Below are 15,124 nucleotides of genomic sequence, written 5' to 3'. Positions count from 1 at the left end.
TTTACACAAGCCTTGACATCTGCTTTTCTCTTCTTTGCCCCACTAACTCACCCTTGAATCTCAGCTCACAGAGATTCTCTTCCAGAGAGGCTATCCCAACCCCAGCTGGGTCAGAGGGCTCCTCTGGGCCCCCTCAGCTTGTTTTCCCATCACAGTGCTGACCACTGGTCTAGCTCATCATCCTACCACTCCAACCCGGCTTCACCCATCACAGCCCAGATCCCTCTGGCCTGTCCTACCCCTACTTCAGCCCCAACCACTCTGGTCTCTCTGAGCCCCAGGAAAGCTGGGACTGTTTCACAGATAGTTGGCCACCAGGAGGGGGCCTGGCTCAGAGACCCCACTGAGCAAATAGCTGTTGAATAGTCATTTCTGCAACCTTCACTTGTCCCAGTACTTGTCAAGGCCTACGTGGGGCGTGGGATGGAGGTGTGGGAAGAAGTGATCCCATTACAGATCCAGCCAGTCGGGCTGGGGGAGTGCCCTGTCTACTCCCTCCTCACATCAACGTCAGGGTGACCAGTCAATCACTTGCCTCCCCAACTTTCCCCCAACACACCTGTGGACCCTGTCTTGACAAGGGACAACGAGGGAGCGGGCAGGCTAGATGGTGGCTGCCCCGTCTGAGGGTCAAGGGTCCTTCTGAAAACACCAAGACTCACAGCAGAGCTGTGCTCAGTGCTTTCCTAGGTCCAGGATTAAACAACATTATGGCGGGACCTTGACAACTGGGTGGAGGGAGGGACAGATGCCCTATCCCACAGCCTGGAGGAGCCCACTGGGAACACCAGGGTGGGGTAACACCTTCCTGGGTGGGCAGAATTTGCATCAAGGTGGAGCTTAAGTGTGACATTTAAACCCTGGCTTCTGACACATCCCTCTCAGGGAGGGGAAGGGCATGGGGCAGGGAACCAGCCCCACTAGACTAGGGGAGGGCTGAGGTGGAGGGTGGCAGCCAGGACAACAGCCAAGCTGGTGGGCTCTGCTCTGCCATTGGCTGAAGCTGTCTCTGTACTCCGCCCTGAGAACACTCAGGCCAGGATCTGATCTGAGGAACTCAGAATCACCAAAGTCTGCCTCCGAGGGCAAACCCAAGGGTCAAGTGGTTGGACTATTCAGTGTGCAACGGAGAGCCTGAGATGGGTGTGAGCAGGGAGTGTGAACTAGTGAGACTGGGGTTTCAGACAGGTCTCCTTGGCTGCCATATGAAGGATGGATCAGAGGGCGAGATTAGGGCCGGGAGCCTAGGAGGTGACCAGCCAGGGAAGAGCCATGTGGGAGAGGGCCAGGTTAAGGCTGTGAGGAGAAGCCCGCAAGAACCGTGTCCTGGATTCTAGCTCCCCTCCATCACCCGTTCCTTGAGGGCCCTGGTCTCTGCCACTACTCAAAGACAATAGACTTCAAGCCCTCGGTCTATCCTGGGAAAACAAGGAGCCAAAGAACCGCTCCAGGAACACAGGGCTAGTCAGTGCTGCCTAGTTTCCCAGTTCGTCTACCTGGCTCCACAGCCACGAGAGCCTCTGGGACCCAGGTGAGCATGAGACAGCGCCAGAGAGAGATGGAAGTTGAAACAACTTTCCAAACGTTGTTTACTTCACTGAAACCTGGAGACAGGGGAAAGGTATGTGCATGCCTGGGACACCAAGCCTAGGAGTGCACGTTGACAACAGCAACATACAGGGCCAGGGTGCTGAGGGCCAGCAGCCCTGTCACCACCGCTCGGGCCAGCAGTGCTGTCCAGCTGCCCAGGGAACAGATGTGGACGAAGGTCCTGTGGGGAAACATCACAATGAGGGAAGGAGAACAGATAACCCACCCCCATTTGGACCCAGTCTCAAACCCCACCCAGCTCACTCCATGACAAAGGCCTTGTAGACGCTAAGGAACATGAGCAGGAGGACTGCCGGCCGGAAAGTGTGGTACAGGTCGTAGCGTGTTATCATCCAGACCTGGGCAGACGCAACGATGTAATGGACCTGGAGGGAGGGAGGAAGTCAGGGCCGGAGTACAGCCACCAGCGAAAAGGCACGTGTGGGAGAGCAGGACTGCCTACCAGACTGATGTTGGAGTCAATGCTCATCTGGATGTATTTCCAGTCAAACTCAATGCCCCGGGCTCCAACCCAGAGGGGGATGCAGCTGAGGAAGGCAAACGGAGGGATTCTCCAGCACCAAGACACCCCCAGCACCCAGAATCTTAACCCCCGCCCTCCAGCAACCCCTGGAACCCAGGTGTCCTTTCTCTGGAATCTGGGCTCCAGGCTGCTGCACACACCGGGACATAATGAGCTCGGCGGTGGCCCAGCCCAGGGCAGCAACCATGATCTTGTACTCCCCCTTGCCGGCATTCCGGGACATGACAAGGTTTAGGCCTATCAGGTCTGCCACGTCCACGCTGGCCTTCATGAACTCCTGCGGGTCAGGGTGAGGCTTGAGTAAGCACAGGTGCCAGGGGGCCCCACTCCTGCACTATCCCCCTCCCTTGCCCCACTCACCCCAATGAAGTCATAGATGCCGCCTTCCCAGGTGGGAAAGAAAGTGGCCAGGAACAGCATCTGAGAACACAGAACAGAGAGGCCACCTCCAGGTAAGGGGGATCAACCACGTGGTCTTTGTGGGATGTTAGTGTGCATGTGAAGGGCAGGGCATTGGGGTTCTGGGGGCAAGACGACAGGGCCAGGGGAGATACAGGGTAGGGCCCTGGAAATCTGGGCTCTGGTGATCACAGGGGGCCGGGGTCAGGCCTGGAGGTGCAGGAGCTGCCTACCAGTGCAGTGTGAGCAGCACCGCAGGCACCCTGGGGCTTCATTAGCGGCTCTTAACGTACCTAGTACCCTCTTAACCATACAACGCAGTTTTCCCCGTTTCACTGAAAGTGCTATGCAAAAGTGCTTGCAGACCTCGCCTCAGGTCCCGCCCCTTGCAAAGTCCGCCTTCCGTGGGCTTCTGGGGCGTCACCCGGGGAGCCGGGCAGCCGGGCAGCCGGGCGCGGGCGGAACGTGGGTCCCGCGCGCTCACCTTGCACAGCTGCACGAAGAGGTAGGTGACCCCGGCCTGGACGCACTTCCAGAAGGCGTTGTACTCGGACCTGCAGGAGCGGGCGGTGAGGGCTGGCCCGGGCCCGCGCCCCCCGCCCCGCGGCCGCCCCACACTCACAGGCCGCTGCACTTGTAGGTGATGAAGTAGGGAAAGTAGGCCAGGGCGAAGCAGTTCCCGAAGTGGAATAGGGTCATGGCGCCTGCCGCCCGGCCCGCCGGACCGCGCTCTCCTCGGCCGGCCCGGCGCCCCCTCAGCCGCGGGCCGCGCGGCTTTCTGGGAGCGAGCCGGCCGGCGCCGGCGCGGTGACGTCACGCAGAGCGCGACGGCGGCGCCGGGACGGGCAGTGGGAGCCTGCGCGGCGCGTACCCGCACCGGGCCGTCTCGCAGGGGGGGCTCCGGCCGCAGGGCGCGGGCCGGCCGGGAGCCGGATGGGACCCCGCCGGGAGCGGCGCACAAACACGCGGCGCAGGCGTGAGCACTCCGGATTTTTATTTCACCGCTGGACCAGAGGCGGGGCCCCTCGCGTGGGCGCCCACTTCCCCGGGAGCCGTGCGCCGGGACGGGGGATACGGGTTCTGGCTCGGGAGCACAGGGGATCGGGAGAGGGGTTGTCCCGCTTCACTTGTCCCGGCTGAACATGTAGCGGAGGAGGTCCACCACCCGGTGACTGTAGCCATATTCGTTGTCGTACCTGGGGAGTTAGGAAGGGGGTCAGGGGCATCCTCCTTTTCAGCTCAGTCTCCCCCACATTCTCCGATCCCCTCCCCCGTACCAGGAAATGAGCTTCACGAAGTTGTCGTTGAGCGCGATGCTGGCGTTAGCATCGAAGATGGACGAGTGGGGGTCACCGAGAAAGTCCGTGGAGACGACCTGGACGTCAGAAGGTCAAAGATAAGTGTGGGTCACAGAACAGAGACCTTCAGGAGCGCAGGCTCCGACTCTCAGGCACACTGTCCATCCCTCATCTACTGTATCTCATGGGGCCTTGCTCTGTCTAGGTTCTGGAGGCGAGGAAGGCACATGGGGGCTTTGCCTTGGGTGGGGTGGGGGGTGCAGGCCAAAGGACACAGATGGCAAACCCTCCGGATGCTGCCGCAGGAAACATCACTTCCCGGGAAGAATGCAGGCACTTGGAGTGGGCCAGCACACAGGCCCTCTCCGAGGGAGGCAGGAGGCTGGGTCTGGATGACTAGGAGGAACTGGCCAAGTCAGCCCTGAGCAGTGCCTGAGGTGGAAGGACCTTTGGCACAGAGGCCCTGAGGGTTTGGCCCTGGTGTGGTGGAAGGCCAGCAGGGCAGTGGGGGAGATGTGATCTGATCTCATTACAGTGAGAAATCCTGGTGGCTGTGTGAGGGTGGGCCTGCAGGAGCTAAAGGACAGAGGTAGCACTACTGGGAGCAAAGGGACAGTGACTTCCATTACTCACAGGGAAGGCACCTGGCCATGGCCTGCCCCAAGGAAGTGTTGAAAAATGGGAGCCATTGTCGTGTTCACTAAGCATATTTTGAGCACTTGCTATGTGCAAGGCCCTGGGAAGCCAGCTGGAGCTATGGAAGTTGAAAGATGGTCCCCAGGTCCCTGCTTTCTTGGAGCACACATGCTAGCAGGGTCCACAGCTAAAGGAGCACAAAATGAACAGTTTGCTGAGAGAGGTGGAAGTAGAGACTGGAAGAGGTGAGAGCAGACTGTGTGGCCACCAGGGGGAAGAGCTTTCCCGACCAAAGGAGCAGCAAGTGCAAAGAGCCTGAGGCAGGCAGATCTGACCTTCCCAGTCTTGCAGTTCCTATCTTGATACATTGTGAGCAGCTTCTTAGCAAGTGGAAAAGCACACTGCCTCCCCAGAGGGCTCCTCCCAGGGTCCCTTCTCCTCAGCCCCTACCTCATCCTCCGTGTAGGCAAGGATGCCAGCTAGGGGCCCCTTGGCTGCTGCTTTTATGGCCTCCTTGATGGCTGAGTATGGGGCAGGCTGGGCTAGGCGGCAGGTCAGGTCCACGACAGACACGTCTGGGGTTGGCACCCGGAATGCCATTCCTGTCAGCTTCCTAGAGTGTCCCACATCAGGGCTGGGAGTTAGAACCCGGAGACTTTTCCATCTATCCCCCCTTGCCTCTGCTTTCCCCTCAGTAGACCCCTCAAGGATTGGGGGCCAGTCTAGTCCTCCTGGGGTAGGTCCCCCACCCTGGCTACATCCTCCTGCTGTCATACCCTTTGAGGCTTGGGATGACTTTGCCCACGGCCTTGGCAGCCCCTGTGGAAGCTGGGATGATATTCTGGTGGGCGCCCCGTCCGTCTCTCCAGGCCTTCCTTGATGGCCCATCCACGGTCTTCTGGGTGGCAGTGTAGGAATGGACTGTAGTCTTTGGGAAGAAGAGGGCTGAGGTAAGGCCTCCTCGCTCCCAAGCTCCCTGGCCTCTCTCAGGCCCAAGGTGGAGACCCAGCTATGGCAGGTGGTGGGGCTACCACCACAGACCCCGGAGGGGCACATGTAGGCATGGTCCAGCCTTGTCTGTGAACTGCACAGCGTTTTCAAACACTTCACCACTGCTGGGCCTCTCCTGAAACCAGTCTCTCCCTATGCAGTCCACACACTAAGCAAGTCCTGAGAACAAGAGAGAGTTTCCCTGCCATCCCTCCTGACCCCTCTCCCCTACTCACCATCAGCCCTTCCACGATCCCAAATCGCTCATGGATGACCTTGGCGAGGGGGGCCAGGCAGTTGGTGGTGCAGGAGGCATTGCTGCAAGGGCCCGGGGGGGCAGGGCTGTGTGAGGTGAGTCGCAGAGCCAGCCCTCCACCCTCACCTGTCTTTTGGGGTATGTACACAGGCCTGGCTTTGTGAGAAGTCAGGATGGGAGGAGAGGGGATCACTGGGGATGCCTTCAGACTGAGGAGGCACCAGAGGTCGGAAGCTGCCCGAGCACATTCTCCAGAGGTGGTGCATGTCTAACAAATAGTTTTAGGGTAACATTAACCTGATGGCTAAGGCTTGGGGGAGGGGAAGCAGATCCATGTGCAAGAAGCACCAGGGGTCCACTGGGAGTGGGGGCGGGGAGGGTGAGTCTGATCCCGCCCCACCACAGGCTGGTGTGTCCTCTGGGCACCACCCACACACTTCAGGATGTTGCTGCCCGTACCTGACAATTTTCATGGAGCCAGGGTTATAGTCCTTTTCGTTCACCCCCATGACGAACATGGGTGCATCTGGCGAGGGCGCGCAGATGACCACACGTGGGGCGCCTGCCTCGATGTGGCTCTAGGGGAGGAGCACAGGTGTCCTGAGGTGCTTTGAGTGCCACTGCCACCCCAGCCAGCCCTGGGCCCCTCTCCCCTGCTTACCGAAGTTTCCTCTAGGGACAGGTACGCGCCTGTGGCCTCCACCACAAAAGGGCTCCCGACAGACCTCCAGGGAATTTCTCTGGGCTGCTTGCTGGGGAGGGGTGGCAGCGCCGAGTCAGTCTCTCCCCAACATGGCCTTGCCCTCAGAGTCCACCGCTTTTGCCTTTCCAAAGGCTGACCAGACACCTTCCTGCCTGGCCTGCCACCATCGGTCCCTTCACCCCACGCACACTTGGCTGCCCCAGATGGATTCCACCCCGCTGGTCTTGCCTCAGCACTAACCCGCCTTGTGGGCCACTTCTTGACTGTACCACCCCTGCCATACTTGGGTACAAGCTGCCACCTCCCCAACTTAGGCCTCAGCCCTCCCAGGGGGACCATCCCTGACTCCTCCCAGCCAGGTCAGGCCCTCGGTTTGTATACTTCCCAGAACATGGACCCCAGGAGGGCAGGGCTTGCCCCGCTGCTTCTGGTCTGCAGCCCTGGCCACCTCACCACGGCCCTCCCAGTCCCTCTTATCTTTACTACTCAGTTCCTCCAATAGGGAGCCTGCTGCCAGAGGCCGGGCAAGTCCCTGGGGAAGACGCTCCCTTGAGAGAGCAGTTCCGGGGGGAGGATTGAAGTCTGGGGCAGCCCTGCGGCCAGCAGGGGCTAGTGGTGTACGCTGGGAAGGTAAAGGAGATTTTCTGTTTCCTTTTTATAAATTTACATTTTTACTTGATACTTGATCAAATGTTTGGATTTGAAACATATTAAACATCTAGTATTGCTGTCTTCTACTTGCCTTCAACAAACAAGCTGTAAATTAATAAACCACATACTAGTCTTTCCCTCACAAGGTTTATCACAAGTGCAGTGTTTGCTTCTGTGATCATTTGTTAGCATCTGTCTCATCTTCTAGGCCACTCTGTGGCAGCAGGGCTGGCCATTGAGCCTGTTCCCCGCAGAGGGGTTTGATCGAGGTTTGTGGGGATTTGTTTTATTAGCCATTCTACACACGTTTACTAAACACCTGCCAGGTGCCCATGCTCAGTGCTTTTTCTGCACTGAACTCAGCCCTCCTGGCCTGAGGGTAAGGGCTGTTTTTATTACTGGCATTTTCCAGAGGAGCCAGCGTCAGGGCAGAGGGGATGGAGGAGAAGGCAGAGCCGGCTGGGATCACAGGCCAGCTGGCCTAGGACTTGCACTCCTAGCCGCACTGCCAGAATGAATGAATGAATGAGCAGCTGCCCCTTTTCTCCCTGGGCCACCACACATGCTTCTTTGTCCCCCATCATCTGCTCTGTCAAGGGCACACTTATCATCTGGCTTAACCAGCTCTTCCCTGATGCCCCCCGTTTCCTGCCTTCCACGCTGGAGGGGCACTTCAACAAACACCTCCACAACAACTGCTCAGCTGGCATGGGGCAAAGAGTTGGCACCCCAGGAGACCCCAGCCCCTTCTCCAGGCTGTTGTGGGCCCTGCCCTCCTGCCCAGAGGGCTGTTTTGAGGATTCTGTCCACTCCTTCTTCAAGGAAGTGCTGAGTCTACTCAGAGCCAGGCCTGCGCCTGTGCCTGCGAGTGCCAAAGCAATGACGGTGACGCAAACCAACAGGGCCTGCCTGCAATGAGGGTGGGTATGACTAGCATTCCCACCAGATGCCCTAGGAAACTGAGGCTCGGGGAAGTCCCTCCCTTGCCCAAGGTGCCCAGCTTGGAAGGTGGAGCAGGTTAAGGTCCACACACAAGCAGCGTGGCTTGTGCCGAGCCCTGGAGAACGCCCACGGTGCAGTGATGGAAAGCAAGACGGGGTCACCAGAGAAGGCAGCACCTGAGTGGCACCACACATTGATGGACAGCTGTATGGGGACAGGGAAGGGGGGAGAATGGTCCAACGGGCAGGAATGATGGTGCCCAGGCTGAGGAAGGAAAGGACACGGTCTGTCTCAGTGATGACTTCTCTGCTGGAATTGTTTGTAGTGTCATGATTCCAAACTTGGGTCAAGGAGCTTCTCCCATCTCACCCACTCTCCGGTCTCCCGCTCCACCCATCCTGCCCCTCCCTGAGCTCACCCTGACCACCTCACCACCAGACCCCTGCCCTCGTTGTCACTCACCCCACTCCCAACAAATAAAAGGGGCTGGGCAGAGAGGACCTGCAGGGAAGGCTTGTGAGCATGCACATGCAAGTGTGTGCAAAAGTGTGAGGCGGCCATGGGGCCAGCAGTGGCTAATTATATTTGAAAGATAAAGTAGGTGTGCTGTTTCCTATTTTATAAGTTTTTGTTTTGATATCCTGAAAATGTTTGTATTTGAAGCTCATTAAACATCTAATGTTACTGCTTTTTACTTACAGATTCCAAACATCTCTCTAAATGAAGGAAGAGTATTAATACCAGTGAGAACTATGTGAAGTGGGTACTAAGGAGTCAGCATTGCTGGGTGTAAGAGGTGCTGGCTCAGGGTCCCAGGATGGGGATGCCAGTGTGGCTGAGGTGACCTGGGAAGGCCAGGAGGTGGGGCACAGAGTGGTTGGGGATCCCCTCAGCATCTGGGATTTTATTCGTGGGGTGAAGGGAAGCCACTGGAGGATTTAAGTAGGGGAGTAACCAGGTCCAGTCGATATTTTAAAAAGGCCTCTGTGGCTGCTCTGTAGGAACTGAGTGGAATGGTTGGCTAGATGGCAATGCCATTTCCTGGCAAGGGAGATGAATAGGTTGGGGGTTGAAGGAGAAGCAAGAGTTGAGTTTTAGACATGTTGAGCTGATATGCCTGTGAGAAAGCAGGCAGATATGTGTTAAATAAAAAGTATTCTTGAGTACAGTGGAGCATCTTTCTAGATTAGTACTTCTTAACCATTTTAGGGCTCAGGGTCTTCTCTGAGACCCTGTCTCCAAACCAGTATCTGGTGGCAGGCACATAGACAATTTGGAGGGTTGTGGACCCCACGTGAGAGGCTGATCCCATTTCAGTCATCTCTACATCCCCTGCATTAGTATGTCGCAGGTGTGCATCAGAGAGCCGCCCTTACCACTGGAAGACAGTGATCTCCTGCTTATCCACGACCAGCCGTCCATTCTTGAACTCCACATTCCCCTTGTATCGGCCGTGGGTGGAGTCGTACTTAAACATGTACACCTGCGAGACACAGAGGGGCTCATAGTCTTGGGGTGGCAGGACTGGGAGAGCAAGCATCCTTAGGGAGTTCCCACCTTGGTGAAGGTGCCTCTTTGCAGCTGGGAGTCTTCCATGGAGCTCCCCTCAGCCCCTCCCCACCAGACATGCCCCTCCCGATCCTGCCCCCCACCGCCACCCCAGCCTGCTGCTCACCATGTATTCTGGGTCAATGAACGGATCATTCACTGCCACCACCTTAACGCCCTTCTCCATGCAGGCACGCAGCACCAGGCGACCGATGCGTCCAAATCTGACCAGGGACAAGTGTTTTGGGGGTTGTCCTCAGAATCCTCAGCCAGCAGGCAGAGGAGGGGACAGGAGGGAGGTGGTAACAGAGGGGAGGCTCACTCAAGGGGACTGGGTGGGACTCCTCAGTCTGGGAAGAAGGCAACCAGCCCTGTGTGGGCCTCTGTCATCTGTTACCCAGGTGACCTCTCCAGCCTCCTAACCGCTTTCCCTGTTTCCTCTGCTCACCCATCCCCTACCCCTATTCCTACCCTTGTGCTGGGCGGATCTTGGAGAACTTCAGGTCATATTATCTTGGCCTGAAAACCTCCATGACTCTCTTATCAGTAAAGCCAGATACAAACTCCTCACCGTGGCCCTCTGGGGCTTCCACTGCCCTCCTCCTCTCCCTTGCTTGCCCCACACCAGCCACACTGACTTCCTGCCTGCCCTTAGCACACTTTTGCCTGCTGCACAGCTGTCACTCAGGCCTCAACTCCAGTGTCTCTTCCTAGAGGCCTTCCCTGCCCCCCGGGGAACACTGCCCTCTCCAGTCTTACTCTGCCCCTGAGTTCGATACTGTTCACAACACAGCACTGAACTGTCGTGTTCTTGTTGTCTTCCCACCGCAATGTGAGCTCTCTGTGGGGAGCCCTATCTGCCTTCTCCCTGTGTTTCTCCAGGGTGGGCAGAATGAAAGCACTGATAGAGAGGAGTGTGGAGAGGCCCTAGTTAGTAACTGAGGGGGGCTGGGTCCCAAGGCTTCAGGAACGGGCCCGCTCACCCATTGATGCCGACTGTCAGCTCCTGAAGCAGAGAAGCCTTCTTGGCTGGAGGAAGCACGACTTCCTCGACTGGCTTGGGCTCGGGTTTGGGCTCCCGCTCTGCCTCAATTCTGGGCTCCGGTGGGGGCGGTGCTCTGATCACTGTGGGGGGAGGGGAGCAATGAGTAAGAGAGAATGACCAGCTTTGCCGCTCAGGCTCAGGACCTGTTGCTGGCTCCTGGCCCCTGGTGGCCAACCATCTAGCCTAGAGTTTCCCAAACCTCCCTGATGCACAGAATGAGCAGGGGCTGGGCATGTGGTACAATATCAGGGCAGGGCCTCTTCCCTGGAGAATCCATCTCAGCAGGCATGTATTTTTAACAACTGCTTGGGGTGATATTCTCTGTGCCTCAGTTTCCTCCTCTAAAATGGAGATGATAGTAGTACTCTCGGAGGATCACTGTGAGGATTATGTGAGGTGATGTATGTGGGGCTTATGAGAGAACCTAGGGAACATTCCACATACGTAGTATTTCAAAGATCATTTCCCAAGCTTGTCTGATAATTGATCTAGCCCAGTGGTCCCCAAACTGTCCTGAGGATGAGAATCACGGGGAGGACTCTTCCCCGGGGGAATCTGACTCAGTAGGTCCCCACTGAGGCCAGGGGATCCTACAGCCTGCAAGCGCTCCGGGGGATTCCTACCCCGAGAGAAGTCTAGAAAACACAGGTGTATCTTAACATATGCAAGAAATGGAATGCCTTATCAGCTTCCACCGCTCCACGCACACACACTTCCACTCCCACACCGCGTTTAAAAGCACCTGTGCTTGGAGGTGTCTACCTGAGCTACAGATGGGGGGGGAGGGGGCGCGTGGTGGGGACAGCAGACAGGGCCCTGTCCGGCAGAGGGTTTCAAGCTGGGGATCGGGCCTGGATGTCAGCCCTGGCTCAGCCACCTGCCAGCTGTGTGGTCTTGAGCAAGTTAATAAACCTCTCTGGCCTGTTTCCTGGTGTCACATCTGACCCTCCACCTGGGGCCTGCTGTGAGGACAGTGAGAGCTCAAGGCCTAGTAGCTGCTGGTTTTAATAGTGGGGAGGAAGTCTGATACTAAGAGGATTCATGTGGAAAGGGAGAGGAGGGGGTCGGAGAGAGGTTGGAGGATGAAGGTGAGAGTTGTGTTTGACACCAGAATCAAAAGCGCCTTGGGGTAGGTGGGCTAGGAGCCGGGACCAGCTGGCCTGTCTGTCTCCCTGACCTCTCCGGGCTGCCACGGACGGACCTTGTGGCCTCAGGCTGGGCAGTGGGTGTTTCCATGAGCAGTCAAGTCCATAAAGGTATTAGTCAGTTTATTGGTGGCAGCAGCCTTGTGGTTATTGGTGGCCCGAAGGATGTCTGCATTCCTGGGGGTTCTGTTTCTACTCTCACTCAAGGCGGAGATTTGTTCTTCTAGGTTAAGAGTGGGGATCTGAGCCCAGTCGGAGACCTTTCGAAAGAAAACTCAGGTGGTCTTCCTTTTCCACTTCCCCCAGGCTCCCCTCCCCTCGAGGGGTGGGGTACAGGGGCTGGAGGACAGCTGCTGTGCTGGGAAGGAAGAGCCCGGAGGAGCTTCAGTGACGAAGCGTCACCTGGCAGGTGAAGCCAGGGCAGAGGAGCGCCCATTTCCCGGGCCGCCCCGCGTGGGTGCTGAGCTCCTCACGTGCATCAGCTCTGAGTCCCGGGAGGCGCGCGCTGTCAATCCACCTCAGAGGGGAAACCAGGCCCGCGGGCGCAGAGATAGTGCTGAGCACGACGGGGGCTTCCGGGGGCGCCGGCGTTACACTGCGTGCGGGGCCCCGGAGCCCCGCCCGGCCCCGCCCACCCCCGCGGGGCGGAGCTTCCGGGCTGCCCCAGCCGCGGTCGGCGCGAGGCCGCGGGGAGTGGGGTTGCCCTCCCGCAGACACAGGTTCGTCTGGCTGGAGTGTGTGTGTGCACCTCTGGCTGGGTGGGGTAGGGCTGCCCAGTGGCCCAACTCCACTATTCCCGTGCTGAGACCTGGGGAAATAGTTTGCGCTCTCTTACCTCTGTTGGCCACTCCGTAAGTGGGGACAGTAAATACAGTGGCCTCAACTGGTGGTCGTGAGGCTTCAATGAGCGTACGCCTGTGAAATGCTTGGCACTGCCCTCTCCTCGCTTTGTGCAACACAGGGAGGACAAAGCTCACCCACCCCCAAGCGGCCCTTTCCCACGGGTCGACAGGAGCGGCCGTTCACTTGAAACCCGGCTCACCGAGGATCTTCACCAACCAGCGGCTCTCCTCAGCGATGCCCCCACGTAAACCGGGCTCCAGCCTCGCTCCTGGCCCTGCTCCTACCCCTCCACTGCGCGCTAACGGGGCAAAGCCAGCCCTGAGGGCTGGGGTCTCCCATCCCTTCCACCATCGCCATCGAAACCACTTGGCCAGCAAATCCAGGTGGGGAAGGAGGGTGAGACTGGAGGGAGGGAGGGAAGCTGCTCTGGGATGGAGTAACCCACCCTGTAAGGGGCGGCAGCATCCAGGGCCTCCTGACTGCCTCCCTCGAGGACACTAGGCACGGCGCGCTCCCGTGGAAGGGGGCTCGGACCCTGCAAGCGCCCTGGGCGGCGCTGGAGGTGCTCCCCCCCCCGCCCTTTCTTCCCGTCCCTGAGGTCGCCCCGACGCCTCCCTCACCAGGGCACGGCTGTCGCAGCAGCTGCACAACGGTGACATTGGTTAGGATGACGTCCCGTTTCGACATGGCCTCCTAAGGTTTCATGGCCCAGATGTCCCTAGACCCAGCGGTAGTGTTACTGCGATGTGATGCGGGACGCCGGGGCTCCCGGGGCTGGAGCTGTTTGCGGTGACGTCACAGTGCCCAGTGACGTCACAGAGGCCCCATCCCAGTCGAGGCCTGTGACTTTGGCGCTGCTGTTCCAAGGCCACCCACCGAGGTCTAGAATGGAATCCAGATTTTGCGATGGTCCTCAAAGCCCTTTCCTCTCTCCTCTCTCTCCCTTGGCACACTGGCTCCGTGCTGCTCCTTGACCCTACTCTGCATAGTTACCCTAGCTGGCTCCTTTTGCTAGGAAAGCCCTGCGAAGCTCTTCCCTCAGCTGGCTCTTAGTTTCCCTGAGATGTCCCTTTCAGAGAGGCCCTCCTGACTCCCCATCGAAAGTTTTCTTCTTTCTCAGTCACCATCCGCTGACACTCCACCCACCTCAATCGACCCATCTTCCAGGAAGCCTTGTTTGACGTCCTGTCCTGGGTTACATGTTCCAATGTGCCACACCTCTCCAGGGTGACGGTCTCCATGTTTCTGTTTCCTCACAGAATATGTCTCTCTCGAAAACTCATCTTGTTTATTCATTTGTTTTCTTGCCAGTTGTCTCTGCCCACGGGCCTGTAAGCTCTGGGAGGGCAGAGTGCTTGTCACCTTCGTCACTTTTATGTCCTAGTGACTAGAAGGATATTTGGCACTTGGAGGGTGCTTGCTCAATAACTAATACCAGGATGAATGAGTAAATGTCGCCTCCTCAGGTTTCTTCTGACCCCAATCTTACAGCGACTTCCAAGTCCTAGCCTCTCACAGCGCCTCGTTTTTTCCTTGTGGCTTTTTAGGTAGTTTGTCATGATCTAGTTCTTGATGGATTTGTTCACCGTCTCCCCGGTGGGCTGTAAGCCACCAGCAGGGCATGCATTGCTGTCTGTTTTGCTCACCACTGGGCTTCCAGCACCTAGAACTGGGCCTGGCACAAAACAGGCTCTCACTGAACGGGGAAGAGCAAATGCTGTGACAGATGGCCCCCTTCCCCTACAGCCCTGGCGGTGGGGGCTTGCTTGCACATCTGTGACTCACAGGCAGGCACCTTCACCTGCAGGGCCAGGTGACACACAGCTGTGACCAAGATTTAGGGGATGTGGGGGTTAGGGCCAGGAAGGAGTCACCAGCCCAGAGGGAGTCGTGGAAGCAAGAAGGGGCAGAATGACATAACCTCTTCCTTCCCCAAACCTCCATGGGAGCTCAGTTCACCAAGCAAACAGATATTAATAAAACAAAGGGAGACAAACTTGACATGTACCATCAAGGAGGGGAGGACGGGCCACACGAATAAAACCAGGACTGAAAATGGGCCCATTTGGTACAACTTTACAATCATAGGTATGAAAAGCTAGATGCAATTAAAAATTTTCCTAGAAAATATAAAGGATCAAAACTGGTGCAAAAAGAAATGGCGAATCTGAGTAGGCCAGTAACAAGAAAGGAAGCCATGAGTGAAGATTTGTCCTCGCAAAGGCCAATTCAGATTCAGACGATTTCACGGGCAAGATCTGCCGAACCTCGGGAATGCGTGCCAGTCTCCAGGAACCGTGTGGATCTCCACCGGGGCTGAGCAGCCCAGCGGCAGCTCCTGGGTGAGAGGCTCTGGGCCGGCACGTGCTCCGAGGCCTGCAGATGGGCAAGCACACTGTGTGTCCTTAGGTCACTGTGATGGCTCGGCCACTGAAACCTCCCCCGCTCACTCTAGGGAACCGGCACAGCCACCTTACCACAATCAGCAGAGGATGCAAGGAAAGGACAACAGCTCCAGGCCAGGCTCACTTATG

At 57.6% G+C, this 15,124-nt stretch overlaps 2 protein-coding genes and 1 long non-coding RNA gene across 7 annotated transcripts; 1 reads left to right on the top strand and 2 right to left on the bottom strand.

Annotated features, from left to right (window-relative positions):
* Positions 1-1,572: 1,572 nt before the first annotated feature.
* TMEM147 (transmembrane protein 147) lies at positions 1,573-3,354 on the bottom strand. Of its 2 annotated transcripts, XM_008533924.2 has the most exons (7): positions 3,156-3,354; positions 3,018-3,087; positions 2,495-2,554; positions 2,275-2,411; positions 2,054-2,138; positions 1,855-1,976; positions 1,573-1,771 (listed from the first exon to the last, which is right to left on the bottom strand). In XM_008533924.2, exons 1-7 carry the CDS (start codon positions 3,230-3,232, stop codon positions 1,648-1,650), a joined length of 675 nt encoding a protein of 224 aa, XP_008532146.1. In that variant the 5' UTR covers positions 3,233-3,354; the 3' UTR covers positions 1,573-1,647. The 2 variants fall into 2 exon arrangements, with proteins under 2 accessions (XP_008532146.1, XP_070413483.1); XM_070557382.1 differs by lacking the exon at positions 3,018-3,087 and having other exon boundaries at positions 3,156-3,328.
* Positions 3,355-3,371: 17 nt separating this feature from the next.
* Positions 3,372-8,701, top strand: LOC139073460 (uncharacterized). Its single transcript, XR_011522218.1, has 2 exons — positions 3,372-3,509; positions 3,814-8,701. It is a non-coding gene; the product is annotated as an uncharacterized lncRNA (long non-coding RNA).
* Positions 3,511-14,362, bottom strand: GAPDHS (glyceraldehyde-3-phosphate dehydrogenase, spermatogenic). 4 transcript variants are annotated; one of them, XM_070557381.1, is made up of 12 exons: positions 13,211-13,399; positions 11,780-12,007; positions 10,541-10,682; positions 9,685-9,781; positions 9,386-9,492; positions 6,375-6,465; positions 6,173-6,291; positions 5,694-5,775; positions 5,244-5,395; positions 4,918-5,080; positions 3,811-3,908; positions 3,511-3,729 (listed from the first exon to the last, which is right to left on the bottom strand). In XM_070557381.1, exons 4-12 carry the CDS (start codon positions 9,742-9,744, stop codon positions 3,657-3,659), a joined length of 945 nt encoding a protein of 314 aa, XP_070413482.1. In that variant the 5' UTR covers positions 9,745-9,781; positions 10,541-10,682; positions 11,780-12,007; positions 13,211-13,399; the 3' UTR covers positions 3,511-3,656. The 4 variants fall into 4 exon arrangements, with proteins under 4 accessions (XP_070413482.1, XP_070413481.1, XP_008532143.1 ...); XM_070557380.1 differs by lacking the exons at positions 11,780-12,007; positions 13,211-13,399 and adding exons at positions 12,150-12,264; positions 12,583-12,693; XM_008533921.2 differs by lacking the exon at positions 11,780-12,007 and having other exon boundaries at positions 13,211-14,362.
* Positions 14,363-15,124: the final 762 nt, after the last annotated feature.

This window comes from Equus przewalskii, chromosome 9, assembly GCF_037783145.1.
Source record: "Equus przewalskii isolate Varuska chromosome 9, EquPr2, whole genome shotgun sequence".
In the NCBI taxonomy this organism is placed as follows: Eukaryota; Metazoa; Chordata; class Mammalia; order Perissodactyla; family Equidae; genus Equus; species Equus przewalskii.
Note: the sequence above shows the minus strand (reverse complement) of the source record. Positions and strands in the feature narration are given on the sequence as shown.